This window comes from Apus apus, chromosome 9, assembly GCF_020740795.1.
Source record: "Apus apus isolate bApuApu2 chromosome 9, bApuApu2.pri.cur, whole genome shotgun sequence".
NCBI lineage: Eukaryota > Metazoa > Chordata > Aves > Apodiformes > Apodidae > Apus > Apus apus.
In genome coordinates this window covers 13466631-13489711 of record NC_067290.1, presented here as the reverse complement: position 1 = coordinate 13489711, position 23081 = coordinate 13466631, and the positions used below count along the sequence as shown (strand labels likewise).

The window sequence follows — 23081 nt, the reverse complement described above, 5'->3', positions numbered from 1 at the left end:
GTGTGCAGTGTAGATGTGAAATTAAAGTTTTCTCATGTGTTTTCCCTAAATGCATAAACTGTGTTGTTTTCAAAAGTAGCATCTGTGTTTTACGGCTGACTTTTTAGTGTCTTTGAAAAGTACATTCAAGTATTTCAGTGCAACTTGAAGCACTCCACTGTGGCTGCTGTTAAAACTTCTTGTGATTTCATTTCTTGTGTTAGTCATCTCCAGGTTACCTGAAAGAAATTCTTGAACAGCTTCTTGAAGCTGTAGTTGTTGCCACAAACCCGTCAGGACGCCTCATAAGTGAACTGTTTCAGAAACTTCCTTCAAAAGTGGTGGGTATTTTAATAATATTGATTGTCTTTTAAGTTGGAAACCTGGATATTTTTATAACTGATGTGATACACTATGATGGGCACACAGGATGCAGTTCTTTGTTGCTGTCCCATCAGTGGCAAACTCCAGCTGTTTTTAGAGTTTTCCTCCCTTCTTTGTTCCTACCCTCTTGTTCCCAGCCCTTCATTGCAGACTGGGGTTTGCCCTTTCCTGCCAATTTAGTTAATTGGGATTTTTTTGTTGAAAAGTTTTTAATATTTTAAAATGTATTTGATTTCACAATTCTGTTTCAGGGTGTGGTGTAAGAAGCTTAACAAAACAAATACTCTGAAAGACCATCACCACATATTTGGTGTTCAGACGGAACTGTTCTTGTATGTTAGTGTATTGATGAGTTATAATTCCTTGTGACTGTCTTATGATCTGGCTTGCCCAAATTGCAGCCTAGTGCTGTGTTTATGAAGCTTGAACTGTTCTTATCTGCAATTCATCTAATAGTTTTGTGAGTATTTATAGTAATATATAAATTATTTTTGTTTTCCAGCAATATCCAGATTATTATGCAATAATAAAGGAGCCCATAGATCTTAAAACTATTGCCCAAAGGATCCAGGTACAGTATGACCATATGAATGTGTCAGAGTACAGACTTATTTAGCAGTAGGCAATCTAAATTGTTAGAAGCTGAAGTTTATGGTGGTGGAAAAGGCAGTGTATTTTCCCCTGCTGTTTAAAAATCTGAATGCTGTGCTGATTTAATGTTCTGTCCTGTAATAATGCTGCAGAAGTAGCTGTGTTGAAGATGAAGCATCATAAACTATTGTGCTGGCACTGAGCCTGAATATCTAGAGTTTCTTGGTGTTTAATGGTTTAAAGCAGTTCCTTGGCAAGTACTGCTGGTGTAAAACATTCAAGTATTGAAGCTTGGTTGTACATTATCATCACCTACTTTTGTTCTAGTGCTATAAATAGGTGTTTTGTACTGATGCGTTTTTCATCTTACTTCTCCAGTAATTTGAAATATTGTTCTGTGATTGTAGCATTTTGTATAATAGTGAGGGATAGCACAAAGACAATTGAACTAGAGAATAAAGGTAAAATAACGTTTTGTCAGAACCTTTCAAAATTAGGATAATCTAATGTATTAAGTATTTTCTCAAGTCTTTCCATTAGCATTCATAAGGTTATAGGGACTTAGACCTTGTATTTGATACTTTATTTTTTTATTATGTCTTCCAGATACTTTTGCTCTTTTTATAAATATGTTCCTGTTTTTCTGTAAATGCTCCTTTTATTCTATGTTAATTCCCTTTCCTTTACACTGTTGACTTAGTTTTCATTTTATCTGAAGGTTTCCACTTTAACCAGTTGTCTTTTTTGTCATACAGAATGGAACATATAAAAGCATTCATGCAATGGCCAAGGATATAGATCTTCTGGCAAAGAATGCCAAAACCTACAATGAGCCTGGATCACAAGTGTTCAAGGTTAGTTTCAGTTGTTTATCATTTGAGCTGAGCTCAGATTTTCTTTACTACTTTCTGTGCTGATTTATCCATAAATTAATCTTTACCATAAGGTCCTAAAGAGTCTGTTTGCATTTAAAAAAAACAACTGTTAGTGGCATTTCTTTTATATCACTTACAGTATAATTGGTATGTATGTAAATTTTTTTCCTTGTGTAATATGATTTTTTCCAATTAAATTTTATCTTGGGTTATGAGTTACATGGCTTCTTTGGAGGAGTGGGAGATTCCTGTACTAGTGATTCAAGTTAAAATGTCTGAATCTATAAGTTCAAGGGATAGAGGTAGTAGTTGGCTGTTACCTCTTTCCAGATTGCAGGAACTGGTCATGGTTTTCATCATAAGCTTTTTATGTAGTTTTGAAGATGCTCTTCTTTTTAGCCACATTTTTGTGACAAAATTGCACTTCTTATCTTTTTTGTACTTAGATCACCAGCATTTTCTGTACAAATTATCACATTGCTATTTCCTTGCAGTCTGGAAATAAGAGAATTTCAGTGGTAAAGTGCTCCTTCATGTGCTTGGTTTTTAAGGGCTTTGTTGTGAGAGACTTCTATGTGTATAATGTTACTGTGTCAGTAGTTCTTGGACTTTGCTGATTGCACTTGTGTTTGGATTGTGGTTTCAGTTCCTAGCAATATTACTGACACTTGTAGCCTCACTCAAAACTTGTAATCTCTATTTTGTGAACTGTTACTCTGAGTATCAGCTAGAATGAGAGACAGCAAGCATTATAAAGCTCAGTAATAGTAGTAACTTTTTGATGGCAAAGGCACAGAAGCTCATGTGCCTTTTTAGTTGGAAGTAGCATTCATCTATATTTGCAAATTGTAGATTTATTATTTTTTTTAAAGGGTATGACAGAAAATGAAGTCAAAGCTACTAAGCCATTCTGTTCAGCTATTACAGGCCACTGTGCATGTATTTCCGGCAGACTATTCAATGCTTCATTTCTCATGTTAAATTGTTTTATATTTAAGGGTAAAAACCACTTAATTTTTGTTACAGAGTTTTAGATAGATGGATATACCTGACTGTAACCTTCTTCACTTTCAACATTAAACAAAACAATTCTTTTAATTGACAGGATGCAAATGCGATTAAAAAAATATTTAATATGAAAAAGGCTGAAATTGAACACAGTGAGTTGGCCAAGTCAAGTCTCCGAATCAGGTACTGCAAATAGAGTTATTTTTACAGTCTCGTATAAAAATCTGTGTACACATTTCCCTAATTTTGCCATGGAGAATATAGTGGGAAATAATTGCTTGAAAACTTAGTTTATTGTTGTTTTAAAAGTAGTTTTGAAGGAAACTTTTTGTTGAAATACTTCTGTGGTGAAATATTTCTGTGATGTACTTTTTTACGAAAAACATTATTAGTGGATCTTTTATACCTTAAGCTATAGCCAACTGCCACCACAGAGTTTATAAGTCAGTAACAGAAACAGAGTAGTGAGGAATGAGGTGCTTTCTTGTGCTTTATGAAAAATGCTGGATATTCTTGAACCTTGTTAGGAGCTGAGATGTAAGAGCTCACAGTTAATTAGGCAGGAACAGAAACATAGGACAAGAACTCAGACAAAACATACTTAGGGGAAGTCCACTTTATATATGCTTTTGTTTGAAAACCAATTTCTAGCTGTGAAAAGAGACACAGGATGCTGAAGATCTGGACTTACTACTCGGTGAAGCATAGATTTGGTCTTGAGCAGGCAGGTTTAAAACACTGTTAACTGCCTCTCTTTGTTTCATGGAATGATTTTATTTAAGAAACAGCATTTTCTTCTTGTGAAAATGCACAGTGTACAGAGAAGTGATGCAGTAATTTTAGATATTTCTTAGCTGAAATGCATTTAGATTTCTTCTATAAAATCTTTGCTTATGAGTGACACTGAGAAGTAGGTTTAGATATTATTTACTGGAATGAGCCATGTCATTTAGCAAAAGAAAATACAACAATGTTTTGCAAGTCATTCAAGGAGTTGGCAAACTCTTTACAAGGTGGACTCTTTTCATGTATTGGAACTGTTTACTGATGTTTGATGCTGAAAAAGAACTGTTGTCATTTCCTTCAAAGGTTTGCATGGTACAACTGAAACCACTAGCACTGTCTTACTTTACTGAAAGGCAGTTTAGATTTGTTTTACTGTCTGAAAAATGTGTAGATGGTGTCAGTATTAAAAGTATTGCCTAGGATTGTTGTAAGTGAAAGAACTGGAAGTTACTTGGTTGGTTTTTACTACTTGGTGCTTTGAGATGTTCAACCTATATAGTGGTTTTTTATTTGTTCAGTGTTAGTACGTTTCCTGTGTTCAGGTAAATCATCATTGGAGCATATAAAAATATCAAACCAGAAATGCTGACACAGTTTAATAATTTTCCTTCTCAAAAAGTATGTGTAGTGCCAGAAGACCCTGATTCTACAGGCACTGAATGTATGTATATGTCTCCTTTGCAGTAACTAGAATTACATATTGGCATAGAGGTTTTCTATTTAAATTGTGATTTTATTTGTTGGCCATTGGTGAAGCTCAGGATGTCACATGTGTGTCATGTTTAGTTTTGAGGCTTAACTGTTTTTCCTCAAAATAAAACTGTTTGCATAAGAAGGGATGACAGATAAATCACACTGGTATTTGTTAGCTGAATTCCTCTCTTGCACTGCCAACCTGTTTCCACTTCTCAGTTACCTTTTTCTATATGTTCTCTTATGTATTTTGTTCTCAATAGATGTGCAAATCCTCAAGTAATCTGAATGTCAGCATAATTGACATCTCCCTTCTTTTTTACTCTGACTTGGAAAAAAATATGAGAAAGTTACAATTCCTGAAGCAGGCTACAATAATATAATGAAATATGAAAACCAAACCTGTCTCTCACTGTTCTACATTTCACTGGTTGCTTTTTTAATTGAACCATTATACTTTATTTGTTTCTTTCTGCTGAATCTGCATCACAGAATAATTATTTTTTATTTAAATTCCTAACTGCATAATTGTCTCAAAGGGGGATCTCCTTTACCTATTGCTGATTTTGGTAAAATACCCCCAGAAGTTCACCTAAAGTTAATTTACTATCTTTTTCTTCTGAATTTTCATGTAGTTTTCTTTGTCATTGATGGATCAGCCTCTAATTAATCATAACACTACTAACCTAAGGTCTGCAGACAAACTGCCTCTGTGTCAAAACCCATGCTTTTCTATTGCACAATTAATTGTATCCTTTGCCATACTAAATTGCTCTTTCTTGGTGGATTTAGCTGTCCTCCCTTAACTAAAGTGACAAAATAAAATTGCTTGACAACATGCACTGAACAGTGATTTTGTTAATTATTGATGAAACATGATTGGATCTGTATGATCAGCTTTATCTGGATGCCAAGAAGCATTCTGCTGAGTGCTTGCACTGCTATTGTAGGCTGAGCTGTGTGTATAGCTATTAACCCTCAATCTAAATGTTACCTTCCTCTGACTGTATAAACAAAATCAATATTAATGTTGGGGCACTAAATGTATCTTAGTATTACTTTACTTTTAGCTTTAAAACATTTTATATCTGTTTCTGAACCTTTTGGCTGATCTATCAAAGCGATTCTGTAAAAAGCTTTATCTGTGCTGCGTCTCTTCTTGGGTCTAAGGTGGGCCTCTTTTTTTCCCCTTTCCTTGGCTTGTCTCTTCTGCCTTAAGGACTCCATCAAATTTGACTGCTTCCAAGCTGACAGGTCCTTCCTCACAGGGTAAAGGCAGTGTTGGTGATGAGAGAAATTCTTCTAATAAATACTATCGGTAAGTAAAGTGTGCACTTGGAAGAAAAGCTGGGTCCTCATCATATGGATAGACTAAAATTTGGGTTGGTTTGGATTTTGTTGTGGTTTTTTTTAGTTGAGAGTTCTCTTTAATATTGATTCAAATACTTTTGAGATTCAAATGTATTTCAGTCAAATATCTATTAAGTATAATTTAATAAATTACTTGGCCATAATTACTCTTCCATGTTTGATTTTATATTTAACATTTCAAAACACCTGTCATGAAATACTCTGTATGCAATTATTTCTTTAGAAATGTTCTGAAGAACAACATGTTAAGCTTCATTGCAAGATAAAGCAGGTGCAAAAACCCATGAAAATCTGTTGTAAACCTAGAAAAGTGGTATTTGGAGACTAAAAAGAATAAGTAGGACTAAACAATTAGGAGGTGGATGGTGGAAACCAGTGGAGCCTGTATAAAGGAAGTATTGCATTTGGGATTCATTTATGGCAAACTCACTGAGAAGGCTGGACTACTGGAGACTTTCTGGTTTGTTCTTTCAGTCATCAGTTGAGAATTTTGGTACTAGTAGGGGTCTCGGGTCTACAGTCTTTGGGTTACTGTTTGAAAATAGTACTCGTGGCTAGTTCCCAGTGTGTGTACTCCGCAGCCATGGTTTAAGACAGCAGCTGCAAAGGTCTTCAGGGGATTGAGCATTTTATACAGAGTTGGTGTCATTTTAAGCAACCCATCTGGTTTTTCCCAGTCTTCATTTTGCTCCCACAGGGCAAAGCTGAGTGCATTGCTGGAGGTGCCTAAAGACCTGACCTAGTTAAAAAGCAGAGATTGTCAGGCCTAGCCTGCAGCATAGGTATGAAATGCTGTGCCCCAGCTTTGGGACAAAAGGCGGGAAGAGAGGGATGCTGAAGAAGTCTCTTAGTGAGACCACAGTGTGGATGCTGATTTAATCCACCTAGAAAGCAGAGGAAGTTGCTTCATATATAGGGACTCCGTGTGCTTAGAATGCCTAATGTGGGGATGGGATATGGGAGGAGATAGCTTATAAGGCTTACAGTGTGCTGAATGCCTTCAAGTAGACAAATCCCTATAAAACTTGATCAAATAACAAAGTTATTAATTGGAAAGGACTTGTTATTGACCCTCTTCTCCCCCAATAATTGAAATATCCAGGTATTCAAAACAGGACAGAACATGGCTAGCTTGAGCTCTAGCTTTCTGGTTGTGTGTCCAGTTTTTCAGTTTGAAGGACCATGTCTTAAAATAGAGGCAGACGTGGGTTTTTAAACTCTTGTTAATTTTTCTTGCACTGTCATGTGTGTATTCCTGATAATGTAGGCAACTGTCAAGAGCTTCACTTGTTACTTACTCACTCTTGGTGACTGTTAATGGTTAACAAGATAATTCCCTTTTTTAAAAAAATTGCTTTTTTTTTTACTTTTATTTTTCTCTTTTATAGTAACAAAAGATCAGCCCAAGGGGATCGTTTATCAGCAATAACCATGGCATTGCAATATGGATCAGAAAGTGATGAGGATGCAGCTTTGGCTGGTAGGAACTGAAATTCAGTTTCTGTATTTGTTTTCTTTAACTAAAATGTTTGGAATAAACAAAATTGTAGAGCTCATGTTACATTCTAATATCTTTATTTCAAACTCATTGCAGTGTTTCAAACTCAGCATGTAATTCTGTTAAATCCAATCCCTGTTTCCTCTGAGTTTATAAATGTATAGCAGGTAAGATAAGTTGGGCCAAACTTGCTTGTATGTTTTGAATTTAGTGTGTGTTTCCTTGTATACTTAGCCAAGCTTTAGGAAACTGGTGCTTGTTATGTTTATTCTAATATGAAACAGAAGAAGAGACACTGGAGAAGACATCAAGTGTTCCTTGCACTAGGAGCAGTGCAGCCACTGTTTGAGAAAAATCTCAGTCATTCTACCTTGTTCTCTCTTGCTGTCTTGTGCCATTCGGTCTTCCAAGTACCTGCCAGGTGTTTTTTTTAAATATTAAGATAATCTATATGACATATAAGAATAGATAAATGTTGGAACTTAGTTTAGAAATACCCAGTCTAACCTAAAAGCCATGAAATCTTGCATGAAGGTTTATGTTAAAACAGAAGCACATTAAAAAGTCTGCCTTCATACAGCATCCTTAGTTTCATAATAAGCATGCTTTGGCATTGTACTGTAAGCACATATACTGTAATATATATGCATTATGTTATGTACTTTGCTACTGGCATAAATGTTAGAAGTTGTCTTTTAAGTTAGCCTGTCTTGATAGGTAAAACTTCCTTGCATTCATCTCAGAGCAGTTTTCCAAAATGTGTTTGTACATATACTGTTGTTTTATTTTTTGTTGGCACTATTTCTGCATTGATGTGAAGTGTTGCATCTCTTCAGCATGTGTTTTTAAAACATTTATTTCACACCTGGTAACTGAGTTATATTCAGCATTGTTTTTCAGTGGATGAATATGCTGTAGAATTTTTTTGAATTGTTTTGGATCTTGCTGCAAGCAAAAACACTTTTAATCCTGGTTAGCCCAGCATTCAGTTATTGCTTCAGAGCAGCTGCTTTCTGGGAGCTGTGAGGATTATTTACTAGCTTGATTCAGTGTGATTGTTAGCTGCTATTTTTGGAAATTGTAATTCTGTAAAATTGTATAGCTTATTATGTCTTTATTGTGATTCAAATTCTCAAAGTGATGTTAAATCACTTGGGGCCTTTTGTATGCATCTGAGATTTTTGACTTGCTGCTGTTGAAGCTCTTCTGTCTTTATTGCATTCACCTCAGAGGCAATGTCAATTTTTTTGGTAGTTCTCTGTCAACCTTCAGAATTTCTGTCCCTCCACCATACTACCTGGACACCTCTGTGCTTTCAGTCTCCAGATGAAAAGGATTTTCCTTTAAACCAAGTTGTCTTCTTGTTAGTTGCTTTGGTATCTCCTATTTTTCCCTTCCGCTAACACTCATTAAAATAAATTAAAGCTAGGCTGCATGACTGAATATTAAAATAACTTTCTTCTCAATACAGAGAACTATATGAGCAGTTGCCTAAGCAATGAACAGTATCTGTTTCCAACTTGGAGTTTATCCTTACAGTTTCAGAGAGTGTCATCATGTGATGGAGCTTGTAGAAGATTTCCAGCTCCAATGTTCTAGGACATGAGCAGCTTCTACAGCTCCCTTGCTCCTCATTATAAATCTGTAAAGGCAAGCATAGATGGTCATTATGTGTTACTTATAAATAAGTATTTAATTTTGTAAAGAAAGCTATTTTATTTGTTACTACTTAATTTTGAAGTATTTTAAGACTGGATGCTCCTTTTGGTTTTGCTAGCATCTATCTTCAGTTAGACTCTGAGCATTCACTGTTGTCTAGGTGCTTTAGGACCACAAAGGAAACAGTGTTTAAAGCAAATAACTTACAGATTAAAAACTAATTTTCTTTCATACCCATTCGAGTACTCTCCTCTCTCTGCTCTTTTTCTGCCCCATCAAGTGAGCGTACATGCATATGATACATGCATTTATATGTGATAATAAAATTCAGTTCCAATTGTCAATTAGATGTCTTCCTCCTTTTGCAGTGAAGTCAATTTAGTATCACTGCATTATGAAGCTGTCACTTCATTAGGAAACAGTCACTGTAGTATGGGATGAACAGCAGGAAATAAATTTTGTTTGGGACTGTTGAATGGCAAATATTTTGTAGTTATGGTTCACCACGGGGGTTTTTCCTGTTTCTGCCAACTGCAGTTGTGGTGACAGCTGCACGAAAGGGGAATAACTGACTTACTGTCCACTGCCAGCTGGTGCTTGGTGGGGCTATGGGACCTCCTGCTACTGCATGTTAAAAAAATCTACAGTGTTACATTAGATTGCTTGTTCCGTGGCAAAATACGGATTTTTCTGTCCTCAGATCTGAATAATATGTTCTTCAGTTCTTAAGACAGTTTTCATATTAGGAGAACAACTGTGATTTTCTAAATGTGTAAGAATAATGTTTGACACTTTGCTTTTAAAAACCATACAAATCATAATGAAAATTTTTACAGCCATATTACAATATTATGTAACCACTTTCCTTTTAGTGCCTGTTTAATTTACTTAGGTTTTTATTTTAGGGAATGCCTTGTGCTCCACTTCTAGTACAAAGGAAGTACATTTCTTATTGAGGATATTGAACTACTTTATTGCTGGCTGCTACATGTCAGAGAACAGCAATGTACTTGACTAATTTATTATTTTTCTGTCTCAGTAAAACAAGGTCTTCTCATTTTATGTTCTGTTTCTTACTTTTTGATGGAGCACTCCAAACTGAACTGTTTGAGTGAAAAAAAAACAAACAGTATTTTGCTGCCTAATCTATTTTGGAAACTTACCTGATAGCATTCTTTTAGCTACTAGCATTTATCTCCATGTTCAGGTTGATATATCTTTTGTTTCTATCTGAGTTATTCTTTTTCAGCTCCTGCTTTGCTGGCTACTCTGTAGTAGTTGCTAGGCCATTAAGTGATGCTGATTAGCATACAGATACATAATTAGGAGAATTTTTAGTGTCTTACCTGAATCAGTTAGGAACATTTTCTTTGTGTTTGCACATCTACTGACATCCACCTGTGTTTTAGCCTGTGTTTCATTGTCTGCTAGGTCCCATATGCCATATACTCACCTAGATCTGCAGTGTCAGGCTGCAGAGGAAAAATGATAGCACTGTGTTGTCGTGCAGTCAGAGTGCCCCTGACTTTGTCATCATTTCAATATGTCTTTACTGAAAGCTTGGAACATTCCCAGCCTCCACTGAGCAATAGTGAAAATGCCAGCTGGAAACTTGGCATCAGTGTTAAAGCACTGTCTTTTGTGTAACTGAGCTACCCAGTGTGTCGTCTGCCAAGTTTTCCTTCAAACCTTAACTCATAAGAGGGGAAAAAGGGTGAATAATTTAACTCTTAAGATGTGTGAAACTACATAGATTTTTTTTTTTTTAATGCCCACCTGCAAGGTACAAATTACACCATTTATGTTGCTGAGAAGTGTGGAAGGATTGGCCATTTATTGCTTCCCATCCTATATTTCCACTACCAGAGCTTTTTCATTTCAGTTGTGTTTCTGTTGCTCATGTAATGTTTTGCCTAATTTTATCTGCAGTAAATGTAAGTAGCATTTCTTTCATTCATCCTAATCCTGAAGCATAATATATGCTTCATATAGATAATTAGAAAAGGTTGCTAGAAAATGCAAATACTTTATTATGAAATGTTCATACCAATTATGTAACAATTCTGAAATATTAATTTCTCCTTCATTTTGCTGCATGTATTAGAGGTGCACCTTCAGGCTTTAGTGTCAGGTATTTTCTGCTAAACTTCACAAATTTTTAATTGATCTGTGATTAATGTGGTCTAACAGATTATAGAAAGTTCTGAAGTCACCTTTTTGATATATATACAAAGATTGGTTTTTAATTTGGCCGTTTTGCTTAACTGGCTTGGCACCTTTGAAAATTCCAGACATGGTTTGTCAATTTGTATTCTTGTAGTGAGCTCCTGTCAGATGACAGAAAGGCAGTAGTTCAGTATTTAAATGTATTTGGCACAAATACTAGTGCTAATGGTTTGATGGGTAAACAAGGATGTAGCTGTTGTATAGATAGAATATTGCTGTTATGTAGTCTCACATATGAACACTTCTTAGCACTTGTAGGCGGCAAGGCTGTATTGCCAGTGACAGAACTGGTCTCATCTGATCAGGGAGGTTCAATACCTAGATAAAGTGCTTCTTTGTCAGCTTGAGGCTCATGAGATGCATTTGTGGTGTCCTTTTCTGAGGTATGAATTGGACTGTCAGAGAGTGGCTGAACACCCTCATTTGAAGAATTGCCTTTTGTTCCAGTTTAGATCTTTATCCATTTGAAAAGTCAACCAAAAACCCCACTCTCGGTTGTCGTGCTGAGTTTCCCATTTTTCCTGTTTCTCTGTGCAGCTGCTGCTCGTTATGAAGAGGGAGAATCTGAAGCTGAGAGCATTACTTCATTCATAGACACTTCTAATCCTCTTTATCAGCTTTATGACACAGTTAGAAGTTGCCGAAATAATCAGGGCCAGCTCATATCTGAACCCTTTTTCCACCTGCCCTCCAAGAAAAAGTATCCTGATTATTATCAGCAAATTAAAGCACCTATTTCATTGCAGCAGATCAGGTAAGAACACAATGCAAACTAATCTGTTGGGAAACTATTCAAGGGCTTCTTTTATTTACAGAATCCTGTCTTGTCAAGTTGTTGTTACCTACTGCAGTGTATGCCATCTTTCCTCTACATTTGGCTGCTTCTTGTTTCAACTCAGTCTGCATCAGTCTTTTGATCACCTTTTATAGATAGCTGCTGTTGGGTTTATTTTGCATGGAGTTTCATTTGTAATCATAGAATGGTTAAGGTTGGGAGGGACCCTAAAGATCATCAGGTTCAAACCTCCTTGCTATGAGCAGGAACACCTCCCACTAGACCAGCCACAATATGATCTGCTAGACATGGTACAATTGTTAAATAAGCAGTCTCTTTGTTAAATGAAAAAGTAACCAAGTAACAAGGCAGCATTTTAATTTTTTTATTTTATTTTTTTAAATTTTATTTTATTTTACTTTTTAGCCTGTCAGAGGGTGTTTTGCATCTGCTATGGGACAAGTATGGAGCTGCCATTCTGGTTATCTGACTATCAGTGTCTTTAAAGCATTTTTTCTTGTTTCTTAGTACAGCTGTTGGCTTGACAAAGAAAGTGTCCTCTCCTGAATGAAGGACAAAATGTACTTGATGGGAAAAAAAAAAAAAAAAGAAAAAGTTGAGAAAAATAATTTACAGTTGTCAGGGAGCTTTTTGTCTGAATGTAAAAGAGTATCAGCTTGTATAAACAGATTTAATTGGGAGAGACCTTGCATTAAAAATACACTTTATATCAGTTATAAGACAAATAATTTACCATAGAGAGGCAGCTGCTTTTCTCTTTTCCCTACAGTGCATCTGGCTATGTGGGCAGTACAGAAATTGTGCAAATGTATGAAGAACTGTAGAAAAAAGACTTTACTGCCTGAGACCTTAGAAAAGAAAAAGATACAGACAATCTTGTTAGAAGTAGAGTGCTTGTAGCTCACAAGTTAAAGCAGAGTATGTATAATAGTCCAGGTTCTTTTAGCAAATTCTGAAATTCAACTCTGTTTTGAATTACCTCATAATCTTCATTTCTTACTATACCTAAAAAACCTAAACAGTTTCCCACAGTATCCTATTTAAAGAGAAAGGCGTGACACTGTGAAGGTTGTGGCTTTCAGGTGTGGAGGCTGTTTTGCAAACTGAACATTGTTGGTAAAAAGTTCTGTAATTACGAATGACCGGAGGAATAGTGAGGAAACAAAGCAGGAGAATGTTCAGTTACCTGCCTCGTATGTACGTGCCAGATCCTGGCCTCCTCACGAGAACTGTGTTCTGTATTAAATTTTACAGCTTTAGTATGATCCCTGAGGCAAGTGGGTCAGGCTTTTTTACACCAGAGGAGGGAAGCAGTCCAGGGAATTCCCTGGCAGCAGATCTGTCCTAAAAGACATGGAGAGCTATGCGGGTACACAGGCACTGGAATCTGTCTCTTCCTTGGCACACCTCAGTGTCTTGCACTCCAGAAGACTGGGGTTATAGTTGAGGTTTAAAGAAATGCATGGGTCCTATTTAAAACATGGTTGGTTTTGTTTGATGTCTACTATTTTAAGATCTGAAATGTGTTTTTCTTATGAATGTTCATCCTTTTTGGGCAATGGTCTGTGGCATGGGAATCTAAATGTTACGTTTCACTGCCCTGTGATGTGTTCAGCCTCTGCTGAAAGGGTGAGATTTGTGGCAGCTCTTGTTGGCGTTGGATTAGTTATTAATTATTTGAGTTGATCTTTATGTAAATGCCATCATCTGGTCAAGCATATTTTGCCTTATATAACCACTTGTAATAATATGGCAAATAATGGAGTGGAACTTACCTTGAGGTAGTGGAGAATCTTGTCTGGGTTAAAGCCTAAATGTTTTATAGAGAACTAGTTATAATTTTTTAGTAACAGAGTTTAAGCCTATTATAAATTAATTTCTTTATTTAAAAAATAATATACATTAGATTTTATTGTTACATTGACTTTGGAAAAATAATAAATCAGTTTGCTTAATTTATGAATGAGCCAATTTGGAAAATATTCTCTATGGAGAAAATTATGCCTCTGTAATATATAGATCACCTTGTGAATTTTCACTTCATCTGAGATTTAGCAGTTCTTTCATTGCTTTTTTTCACTTAATTTAATATTTGCTGAATGTTGTAAATTTTAAAATCTTCTTTCTATATAACCAATGTTCCTATGTTAGCAAGTACTTTCAGTGCATATTGCATTTTTTTTCTAGGAATTTTTTAGGCATAGTGTGAGTCTAATAAGAAGGATCTTTTGCTTATATGGAGAGAATTTCTGTCTTGCCTTCAGTTCTTTGAGATATTCCACCTGTAAGGGCTGATGAGTTTTAGGGACTTGAGTGCCAGTTTACAGTGTGCTTTAGTAACTGCTGTTCTGATTTAGATCAAATTAAATGTCATGCCAGTGTTGTTTTGGTCTTAGCCTTAAGAAATTGTAGCCTACCTTTTAAACTATTCCTCATTTTGCAAAGGTCATTGTGTTTTACTCATACTGTTGGGTACAATTGTATCACTGTCAATAATTTCACAGAAATTTCTCTTGGTCTCTAGTGTATAAATTTGTTTTTTGTTTATGTTGGCAGTGATTTTCTGTAGAGCCATGGCTTTGATTAGTTCTAGCCCTGCTTTGCAAAATGAACTGATGTTTATAAAACTATTCCAAGATGGGTGACAGGGCTTTCTAAAAATGTATTGTGAAGCTGCATTTCATACTCTAATCCAGAAAATGCACAATACTTGAGTTTGCTGCGTTTGATGATAATTAAATCTGTTCAAAGTACTTTTGTGAATAGCCTTCTTAATTAATCATCCTATTGTTTGCTGTCAGCAAGTGCATTGAAGAGGGTGGTAAGGTAAGAGGCTATTTGCAGAGCAGAACAGGATGACTTTTGTGCCTATGCACTTCATGTGTGTGGTTGAAATTGTCTCTTTCCAGACCATATGGACTTTTGTTGTCAGGTCTTTCATGAATGCAACTGTGAATGGAGGTTGTTTGCTTAAGATCAGATGTCCCGCACCTTGATTATTTGGTTGTGGATAAATAAATGCTGAGAGAAGCAAGATTTTATTTCCTGTTAAGATAGTATCGATGATAGCTCATCCTTCCTTTTAAAAACAGTGTTTACTCTTCCTCTTGTCTTCTGTCTCTAGGTACAGTTTTAAAGAAGGAAGGTTTAACTAAGCTGCTTTTCTTCACTTGTGAACCCCTGGGGTCCTCACCACCTCCATCAGTTTAAAGATTTTGTTTCTAAAGGGCCATGACAGAGTAGAGAATATGTGCATGTAGAAGGATATATTTAAGATTAATTGAAACTTTTTATGTTTTTCTGCTTTTTGGTGTTTCATGGACAGACTGCTGCATTGTACTGTGCAGAGGTCACTGGCTAAATACATGTGGGTGATGCTAGGCTGGGGTACCAAGGCCATGCAACGTGTTCTTAGATGTAGCATGTGACAGTGGCGTGCTGGGGTCTGCATGAGCTGCCTCTCTCTCTGAGGGGAGAGTTAAGTGGCTTGGGATCTGCTGATGTGAAGAGTCTCTCGTTTCTTTTACCATGTAATGAAATTGTGCAGGAACCATTTAGAATTCTCTTTCTGTAAAAAGAAAATTGTTGCAGGCAGGATAAATTCCCTAGGCAACACTGCTGCTTTGCTTGTTCTGCCTGCAGCTTGCTTTGAATTTGTTCTGCTTCAAAGGAAATGGCAAATTCCTCCTTTCCTCAGTTTGATGAAACTGGCACCTAAACATACAGAATTTGATTTGACAGGATCAGGATAAGTTACTAATAAATAAATCTGATTTATACTATCACACTGACAGGGTTACTTCACAGATTCTGAACTCACATGTGCTAAGAATTTTAATTGTGTATTGGTTTTAATATCTCAGGAGGATGGTTGTTGGTGCTGTTTTTTAGTCAGTGTAATCCTAGACCTTAATTGATTCTTTCTGGGCAGTTTCAAGTTGGGTACAGAACAACTCCAAATTAAGAGGAGTAGTACCAAGCAATAGCAGGGAGGCATTTTGAATTAAAGAAGTGATAATTAAATGAGAATGTAGTTTTGGGTTTCTCTTTCAGAAAGCTGAGTCCAGACCTTGTGCAACAGCAGTCATAATGTGGAGTTACAATTCTGTAATTCCAATGTATTTAATTATTTGGACAACTAGGAACTTTTCCAGTTTTTATTCTTCCTGCTGTCCAGTCTCATCTGAGTATGAACACAGGACTTCAGGCTGCACAGCTTTCAAAAGGGTACCCTTCAAAATTAGTCCAATCATTCTTTAAGAGGAAACATGTTTGCCTAATACAGCTACAATTGGAAGATGCTGCTGCAGCATCTAAAAAAACCCCCACTTTCCTGTAATTTGAGTTCTTTGGCTATTGATTTATCATGGAAATGAAGATGCTAAAGAACTGTTCTGCAGCATGTAACTTGAGAAAAAAACAATCAGATATTCCACTGTTTTGCAGAACCAAACTGAAGAACCATGAGTATGAAACATTAGATCAGTTGGAGGCTGATCTGAACTTGATGTTTGAAAATGCCAAGCGCTACAACGTTCCCAATTCTGCCATCTATAAGAGAGTACTGAAAATGCAGCAGGTTATGCAGGTATGTGGAGTAGAACAATCAAAAGGATATAACTTCACACGTTAATTTATTTTGCTAATGAATATTTTTCCAAAATAATTTTTAACTAAGCCTGTATTTGCAGTAGTATTTTCTTACTTAGGGGGAAATGTAGAAATTAAGTGCGTCACAGGGTGATTTTTCTTCAGCACACCTGTTGCCTTCTGTGATTTCTTTTATACCTTACTATGGCTAAACCAAGTTAAGTTGTGAAAAGATTGATTATATGTGGCTTTTTTAGGGCTTGCAGGTAATTGGAGGATGCTAAAACACTTCACACTTTGAAGTGTTCCAGCTAAGTGCTACAGTCTGAAAGAGCATTGTTTTCAAATTGCTTCCTCAAATTTTTTTCTGACAGTTAAAAAGAATTTTCTACTGGATTATGTTGGCCAATTGTATGAAATAAATCACTGGAAATATTTTGATGATGTTTTAGTCTCAAAACCAGTAGTTGCATCTTTCTTTGTGCATCTGATCTGTTCTGATGTTTAATATTATTCTGGAAATGTCCATCAATGAGTTTGGTTCAGGAATTTGTTCTTTTTTCAGGCAAAGAAAAAGGAGCTTGCTAGGAGAGATGACATTGAGGATGGGGACAGTATGATTTCTTCTGCTACATCTGATACTGGAAGCTCAAAAAGGAAAAGGTACAAATGCACTTCTGGAGTTCCTGCAGACCATGACATTGCTTCTTCTTCTATTTGTTAAAGAGAATATTAAGCTATGGTTTCTGACTTTTTTTAAGGATTTTTGTTCTGAAACTTAAACTCATTGTGTTGGTTCTAATTAATGCAAAACTATTGCTGACTCTGTTTTCCTTTTTTTGGCTTATTAGTTGGCAGTTGTCAACTTCACTAAGTGTCATAGACACTGTGTTGCACTGAATTAGGTACATTTGTCAGAGGATTCGTGATTTTTGTGTTGGTGATTCTGTGATTCAGCAGACGTAGTTACGAAGATACCAGCTGAGGGTTTTTGACCTGTCCACACTAGATCTTGAGTCCTCAGATTCAGTTACCTGGTCCTAACTCATCAGTTTTCTCTGCAGCTGAACCTGGAGCTCCTTTTGACCTTGGCACTTTTGAAAACTATTTATTTGTTTTACTCTGTAGGTCATTTAAGCTCAAGGTGAATGAAACAAAAATCACATCTTAAAGTTGCTTTTCTGTTTATTTAGCAGGCTGTTGTTATGATGCTGTCATTACTAGCATATGGACCTGTGTTTCTAGTACACTGTCTTGGTGTGGAACTTCTTGTGCACGTGTTTAGGTAGCTGTGGTTTCTTTCTCATGGTAGAGGATAATGTCATTTTGACGTAAGTGTTGGAAATGGGGAAAAAAGCCCCTAACATTTATTCTTTTTTTTGTTTGTTTTCCTTAACCTAACAGTAAGAAGAACATACGAAAGCAAAGAATGAAGATCTTATACAATGCAGTGCTGGAAGCTCGAGAACCGGGCACAGGCAGACGGCTCTGTGATCTGTTTATGGTTAAGCCATCCAAAAAGGACTATCCAGACTACTATAAAATTATCTTGGAGCCAATGGACCTGAAAATGATAGAACATAACATCCGCAATGATAAGTATGCAGGGGAAGAAGGCATGATTGAAGACATGAAGCTTATGTTCCGAAATGCAAGGCACTATAATGAGGAAGGGTCCCAGGTACTGTTTTGATTCTACAGTCACACTTACCTCTGCTTCTTTGCAGACATATCAGTTATGTTAGGATGGTTTAGCTTTGACTGTTACTCACATTATTTATGATAGTGGTTTATTGAACTAAAATAGAAATGTGGCTTTTTCTTTCTGATGGTGTTTTAAATACTCTTGATCTATAGTTGAATAAACATGAAATGCAACACTCCTTTGCAAAGGGAAGACTTACTTCCTGTTAGCTGAACTTATTCCTCCACTACAAAGAATGTCAGCTGAATGTTTCCTGGAATATTTTAAGAAAATAAGCTGGTTACTAAATTCTCATTATTCATCCTCAGTTAATTATGTGAAGCTATTTACACAGTTGAACAATCATCAGAGTGTGATTTGGAGCTGAGACCCTCTGAGAAAAGGATGTCTTAGTTGGAGAGAAACCAGCTTTGTTTTCATGGAAGTGGAGAATGTGGGAGATATGACTAGAATACCTCACTTGTTTAGGCTAGCAAGTTGAGTCTGAAGGGAATATAATTTTCACTTACAAATATATTGTAGGATGTTTCTGTATTGTGATGTTTCTCAGCCAGCAAGCATGATGTTGTGGAATAGAGTGGTGATAAGAAACCTCCATCTCTTTCTAATGAGGAACTTGATCAGCTACTGTGCAGGACTTTATGATGAGGTTGCATTCACCAAGGTTGAATTTGAAGACCAAGGAGGACTGTTCTAGTCATGTGTACCTTGATGGAATCACAGTAGTTCATGAGGTCTTTCATTGCTCAGCAAAATTATTTTATGAGGAAATTGAATAAAACAACTGCCCTTGCCATTTTGTGGTCTTAAAAATAGAAATGCAGCTTACTTAATAATTTATTCAAGATTTGTATCTCCCTGATTTAGATGGTGTTCATCCAGTTCTGCTTACCTGTATAAGTCTATTGAATGTGTACATTTGAGAAATAAGCCCTTCCTTTAATCTATTATTTGATTTTGCTTTCAGCTTTTTCAAACTAACATTTAAATGTTTCATGGGGGCTAGTTCTAAACTAGTCAAAACACAGTAAACCTTGGTTTGTTTTTTGATTACTTTACTGATTAATAGGTATACAATGATGCCCATATGCTGGAAAAGATCCTTAAAGAAAAAAGGAAAGAACTGGGACCCCTAGCTGAAGATGATGATGTTGCATCCCCTAAACTAAAGCTAAGTAAGGCAACCTCATACATTGCTATGCCTCCTTTCAACACTTATGAAAACCCAACAGTACAGATTAACAGATCTTCCTTGTAGAAGGCATCACCTGCAAATTTACACTGACATGTAAACTAGAATTATATTTTCAAAATCTTGACATAAATTATGTGTTGGAATGTGCATATAATAAAATGTAGTTATTGCATATAGCATTGAACTAACAAGTAAGGTCCTTCTGAAACTGAGAAAAGCTTTTAATTTCCCTGGTCAAATGTCTGGGGTTTCCACAGAATGATACAAGAAATGTGAACTTTATTTGGAAAATTATTGAAAGCCATGAAAAACATAGAAGCGAAATTTCCAACAATGTCTGTGCCAAGAGCTGTTGCCCTTACAAACTAAATTTGCTAGCACTCAAATCTTATGGCCTTTTAATATGTGTTCAGAATTTAGCTAACTGAGATGGATAAAATTGCACAGCAAAGCTTAGAGAAAATAACTGCATACAGCCTTCTTGAAAGTAGAAATGTGGGGCCTTTAGGTGAGGTACAGAAAGTAGAGAATGCACAGAGACTGCATTACAGTAACTGACATCCTGTATTAACCAAAAAGCTAATCTGATTGAAAACGCCACGGGAGGCCTTATTTTGCATTTTACCTGTAATAATCCTTTCTGATTTGTCATAGACCTGTCACAAAGGAATGTGATAATATTTATAATGTGTAATAGCAAAACCCCTGTCATGGCTCGAATTTTTAACAACTGAAGAGAGAAATCCATGTAGAGCGAGTAAGACAAAATTGAATTTGGAGGATTTATTAATAACATTAAATAGGAAAAGGTGTTTTCCATATTTAAGTCTGAAGAGGAAAATTGGCTTCATCCTGGCTCAAACCAGGACAATGGTGGACCATGTAGGAACATACATGATTCTGTGCTTGCCAGAAATTATACTGTAAAAAAATATGTTCATACAGTTATGAAAAAGAAATCAAAGTGCAGCTTGGAATGGGCTCCATGATGTGAGTCTTCTGATTATACCATAAAGTGGCTCTTCAATAAGCAATTCTCCAATGGAAAGGAGATGGATGAAGAAGTGTGCAAGCTCTGCTTTTGCAATGACTTTTTTTTTTTTCTTTGTCTGCCTAGGTAGAAAAAGTGGCATTTCTCCTAAAAAATCAAAGTACATGACTCCAATGCAACAGAAGCTGAACGAAGTGTATGAAGCAGTGAAGAATTACACGGATAAACGAGGCAGGCGACTGAGCGCCATCTTCCTGAGGCTGCCGTCTCGCTCCGAGCTTCCTGACTACTATGTGACCATTAAAAAGCCCGTTGACATGGAAAAGATCAGAAGTCATATGATGGCAAATAAATACCAGGATATTGATTCCATGGTAGAGGATTTTGTAATGATGTTCAATAATGCTTGTACATATAACGAGCCAGAATCTTTGATTTATAAAGATGCTCTGGTCCTGCATAAAGTTTTGCTTGAAACTCGGAGAGAAATAGAAGGAGATGAGGATTCTCATGTGCCCAATGTCACTTTGCTAATTCAGGAACTTATCCATAACCTTTTTGTATCTGTTATGAGTCACCAGGATGATGAGGGCAGATGTTACAGTGACTCTTTAGCAGAGATTCCTGCTATTGATCCCAGCTTCCCAAATAAACCTCCTCTGACTTTTGATATTATCCGAAAAAATGTTGAAAATAATCGCTATAGAAGATTGGACTTGTTCCAGGAGAATATGTTTGAGGTGCTGGAGAGGGCAAGGAGAATGAACAGGTGAGTGAAGCCCAATTTTTCAGGTATATATACATTGTCTTTTCACATCTGTTTTGCATGTTAACGTTAGGCAAAGGCTGAAGATTTTTTGAGGTGTTTGCTTCCCTTGATAAGGGTGTTCAGAAAACAATCTAAAAGCTCTACCAGGTCTTCAATGGAATATTTGGAAACATGGAAAAAGTAAAGTTTCTTCCATGAGACAATTTTGATGTTAAGGTTTGTGTCGTGAGGTGATTTTGATGTTAATCTTCTGAAGGCACACCTCGTGAAAACCAGGTTTGTGCTGACTTTCAGATTGAAAATCCAAAGAGCAGGAGCTTGACTAGTGGATTACTCTTTTGAGCAATCACAGTTGCATGAGTTATGGAAATATTGTGCAAAACTGTGAACACTCACAACTTCTTCAGTGTTTTACTAAAATTAGGTAGAGTACTTGGGGATGTACAGGTGAGATCTTGACTCTGAAGTAGAGGAGGTAAAACGATATTAAAACTTAAGTCTTCATAAGTTAAAAGATTGTAGAGGTCCAGGGACATGTGATTTTAGTTGCAACTAGATACATTTGATTTTTCTGGTATTTCAGGACTGATGTATATAAAAAACAACTGTTTAAGATAAACTGTAATACAAACTGACAGCAGAGCAGCAGGTGGAGCATGACTTGACAGTGGCTGCTGCTGCTTGTTATGAGTAAGCACAGAAATCTATTGGTAGAGTGAAGGTTCAGTTTGATCACAAGTGTGGCAATTGATGAGGGTGTGTTCAGGATCCTGTTTGACTGTGCACAAACTGTGTTTCTGCCCGTTGTATGTATTTTTGCACAGGACTGATTCAGAGATTTATGAGGATGCAGTGGAACTTCAGCAGTTCTTTATTAAAATTCGAGATGAACTTTGTAAGAACGGAGAGATCCTTCTGTCACCTGCTCTCAGCTATACCACCAAGCATCTTCACAATGATGTAGAAAAGGAAAAGAAGGAAAAGCTGCCCAAAGAAATAGAAGAGGATAAGCTCAAAAGAGAGGAGGAGAAGAGAGGTAGCTACTTTCTTTTCATTAATTTTAAGTGTATTAATTGAAAAATATACCTATGCATATGATGTATGCTCTGCTGTTGCTGCCGCTTCGCCTACTCGAAAGACCTTAATAATCTGAATGTCCACCAAGGGTCTTGTATTTTAAAGTTATGAGGCATTTGTTTTATTTTGATGCTTATCAGTTGTAGCAGATGGCTTTAAGAAAGAAATGTAGGGAGATACTAACCTTATATAAACTCTTTTATCAGGACGCACTGCAGAACCAGTAGTCTTACTTAAAGGATATTATAAAAGAAGACAATAGGTTTTTTATTATAGCTTTCTCATATCAACCTTTTAGTTGTTTCCTTTTTGATAAATACTGGTTTTTTGATGCACTGGTGGTGTTGTCTATGATCATGCTTTTAACACTGCTGAAGAAATGGTCTTTACGTGAGCCTTTCACCTTCCTTTCTTACTGTGAGTGTGAAGAGGAATGGGCTTCCACTATTTTGTAAGGCAAGAGACCTACTGTGAAGGTTCTCTGTGTTTCACAGTACGTGGCTGCTGCTGTCCATATAATTATTGTGGAGTATGTCTAGGGAATGAATGAAGCTTTCTAATTGCTTCTTTCTACAGATGGGAGCAGAGCTCTTTGTCCTTGAATTATCTTTGTAACATGGTTTATCTTCCCATATAACACTAATGTCAGCATCAGTAAAGCCTGGTTGTTTGAACCAGGCTTAGTATTATAAAGGGGCAACAGCTGTGATGCTGTTTTTCTCTCTTCCTTTGAGAGCTAAAAACACCAAAGAGAGCAAAGCATACCTTTCTGAAGGCTTCTGAGCTCAGTGCTGTCAATGAGTTCCTCTTCACTCACTGGGAGGGCTCAATAAAACACACTTAAACCCTTCATGCTGGGTCAGTGACAGGGGGACACATCAGGTGTCA

The 23081-nt window shown here is 36.4% G+C and overlaps 1 protein-coding gene across 12 annotated transcripts in view; it reads left to right on the top strand.

The window, feature by feature from the left end:
- The window catches only part of PBRM1 (polybromo 1), a 57606-nt gene that overhangs the window by 8968 nt on the left and 25557 nt on the right, over positions 1-23081 (top strand). For 9 of the 12 annotated variants that reach the window (XM_051627202.1, XM_051627196.1, XM_051627201.1 and 6 more), the window contains 13 exons: positions 204-320; positions 866-934; positions 1710-1808; positions 2935-3020; positions 5536-5634; positions 7076-7167; positions 11608-11824; positions 16313-16454; positions 17022-17119; positions 17861-18137; positions 19231-19336; positions 20474-21116; positions 21941-22152. In XM_051627202.1, the coding sequence (XP_051483162.1) occupies positions 204-320; positions 866-934; positions 1710-1808; positions 2935-3020; positions 5536-5634; positions 7076-7167; positions 11608-11824; positions 16313-16454; positions 17022-17119; positions 17861-18137; positions 19231-19336; positions 20474-21116; positions 21941-22152 (2257 nt within the window). Of the gene's footprint in view, positions 1-203; positions 321-865; positions 935-1709; positions 1809-2934; positions 3021-5535; positions 5635-7075; positions 7168-11607; positions 11825-16312; positions 16455-17021; positions 17120-17860; positions 18138-19230; positions 19337-20473; positions 21117-21940; positions 22153-23081 lie in introns of those variants that run through there. The other 3 variants (XM_051627200.1, XM_051627206.1, XM_051627204.1) reach the window with 2 other exon arrangements.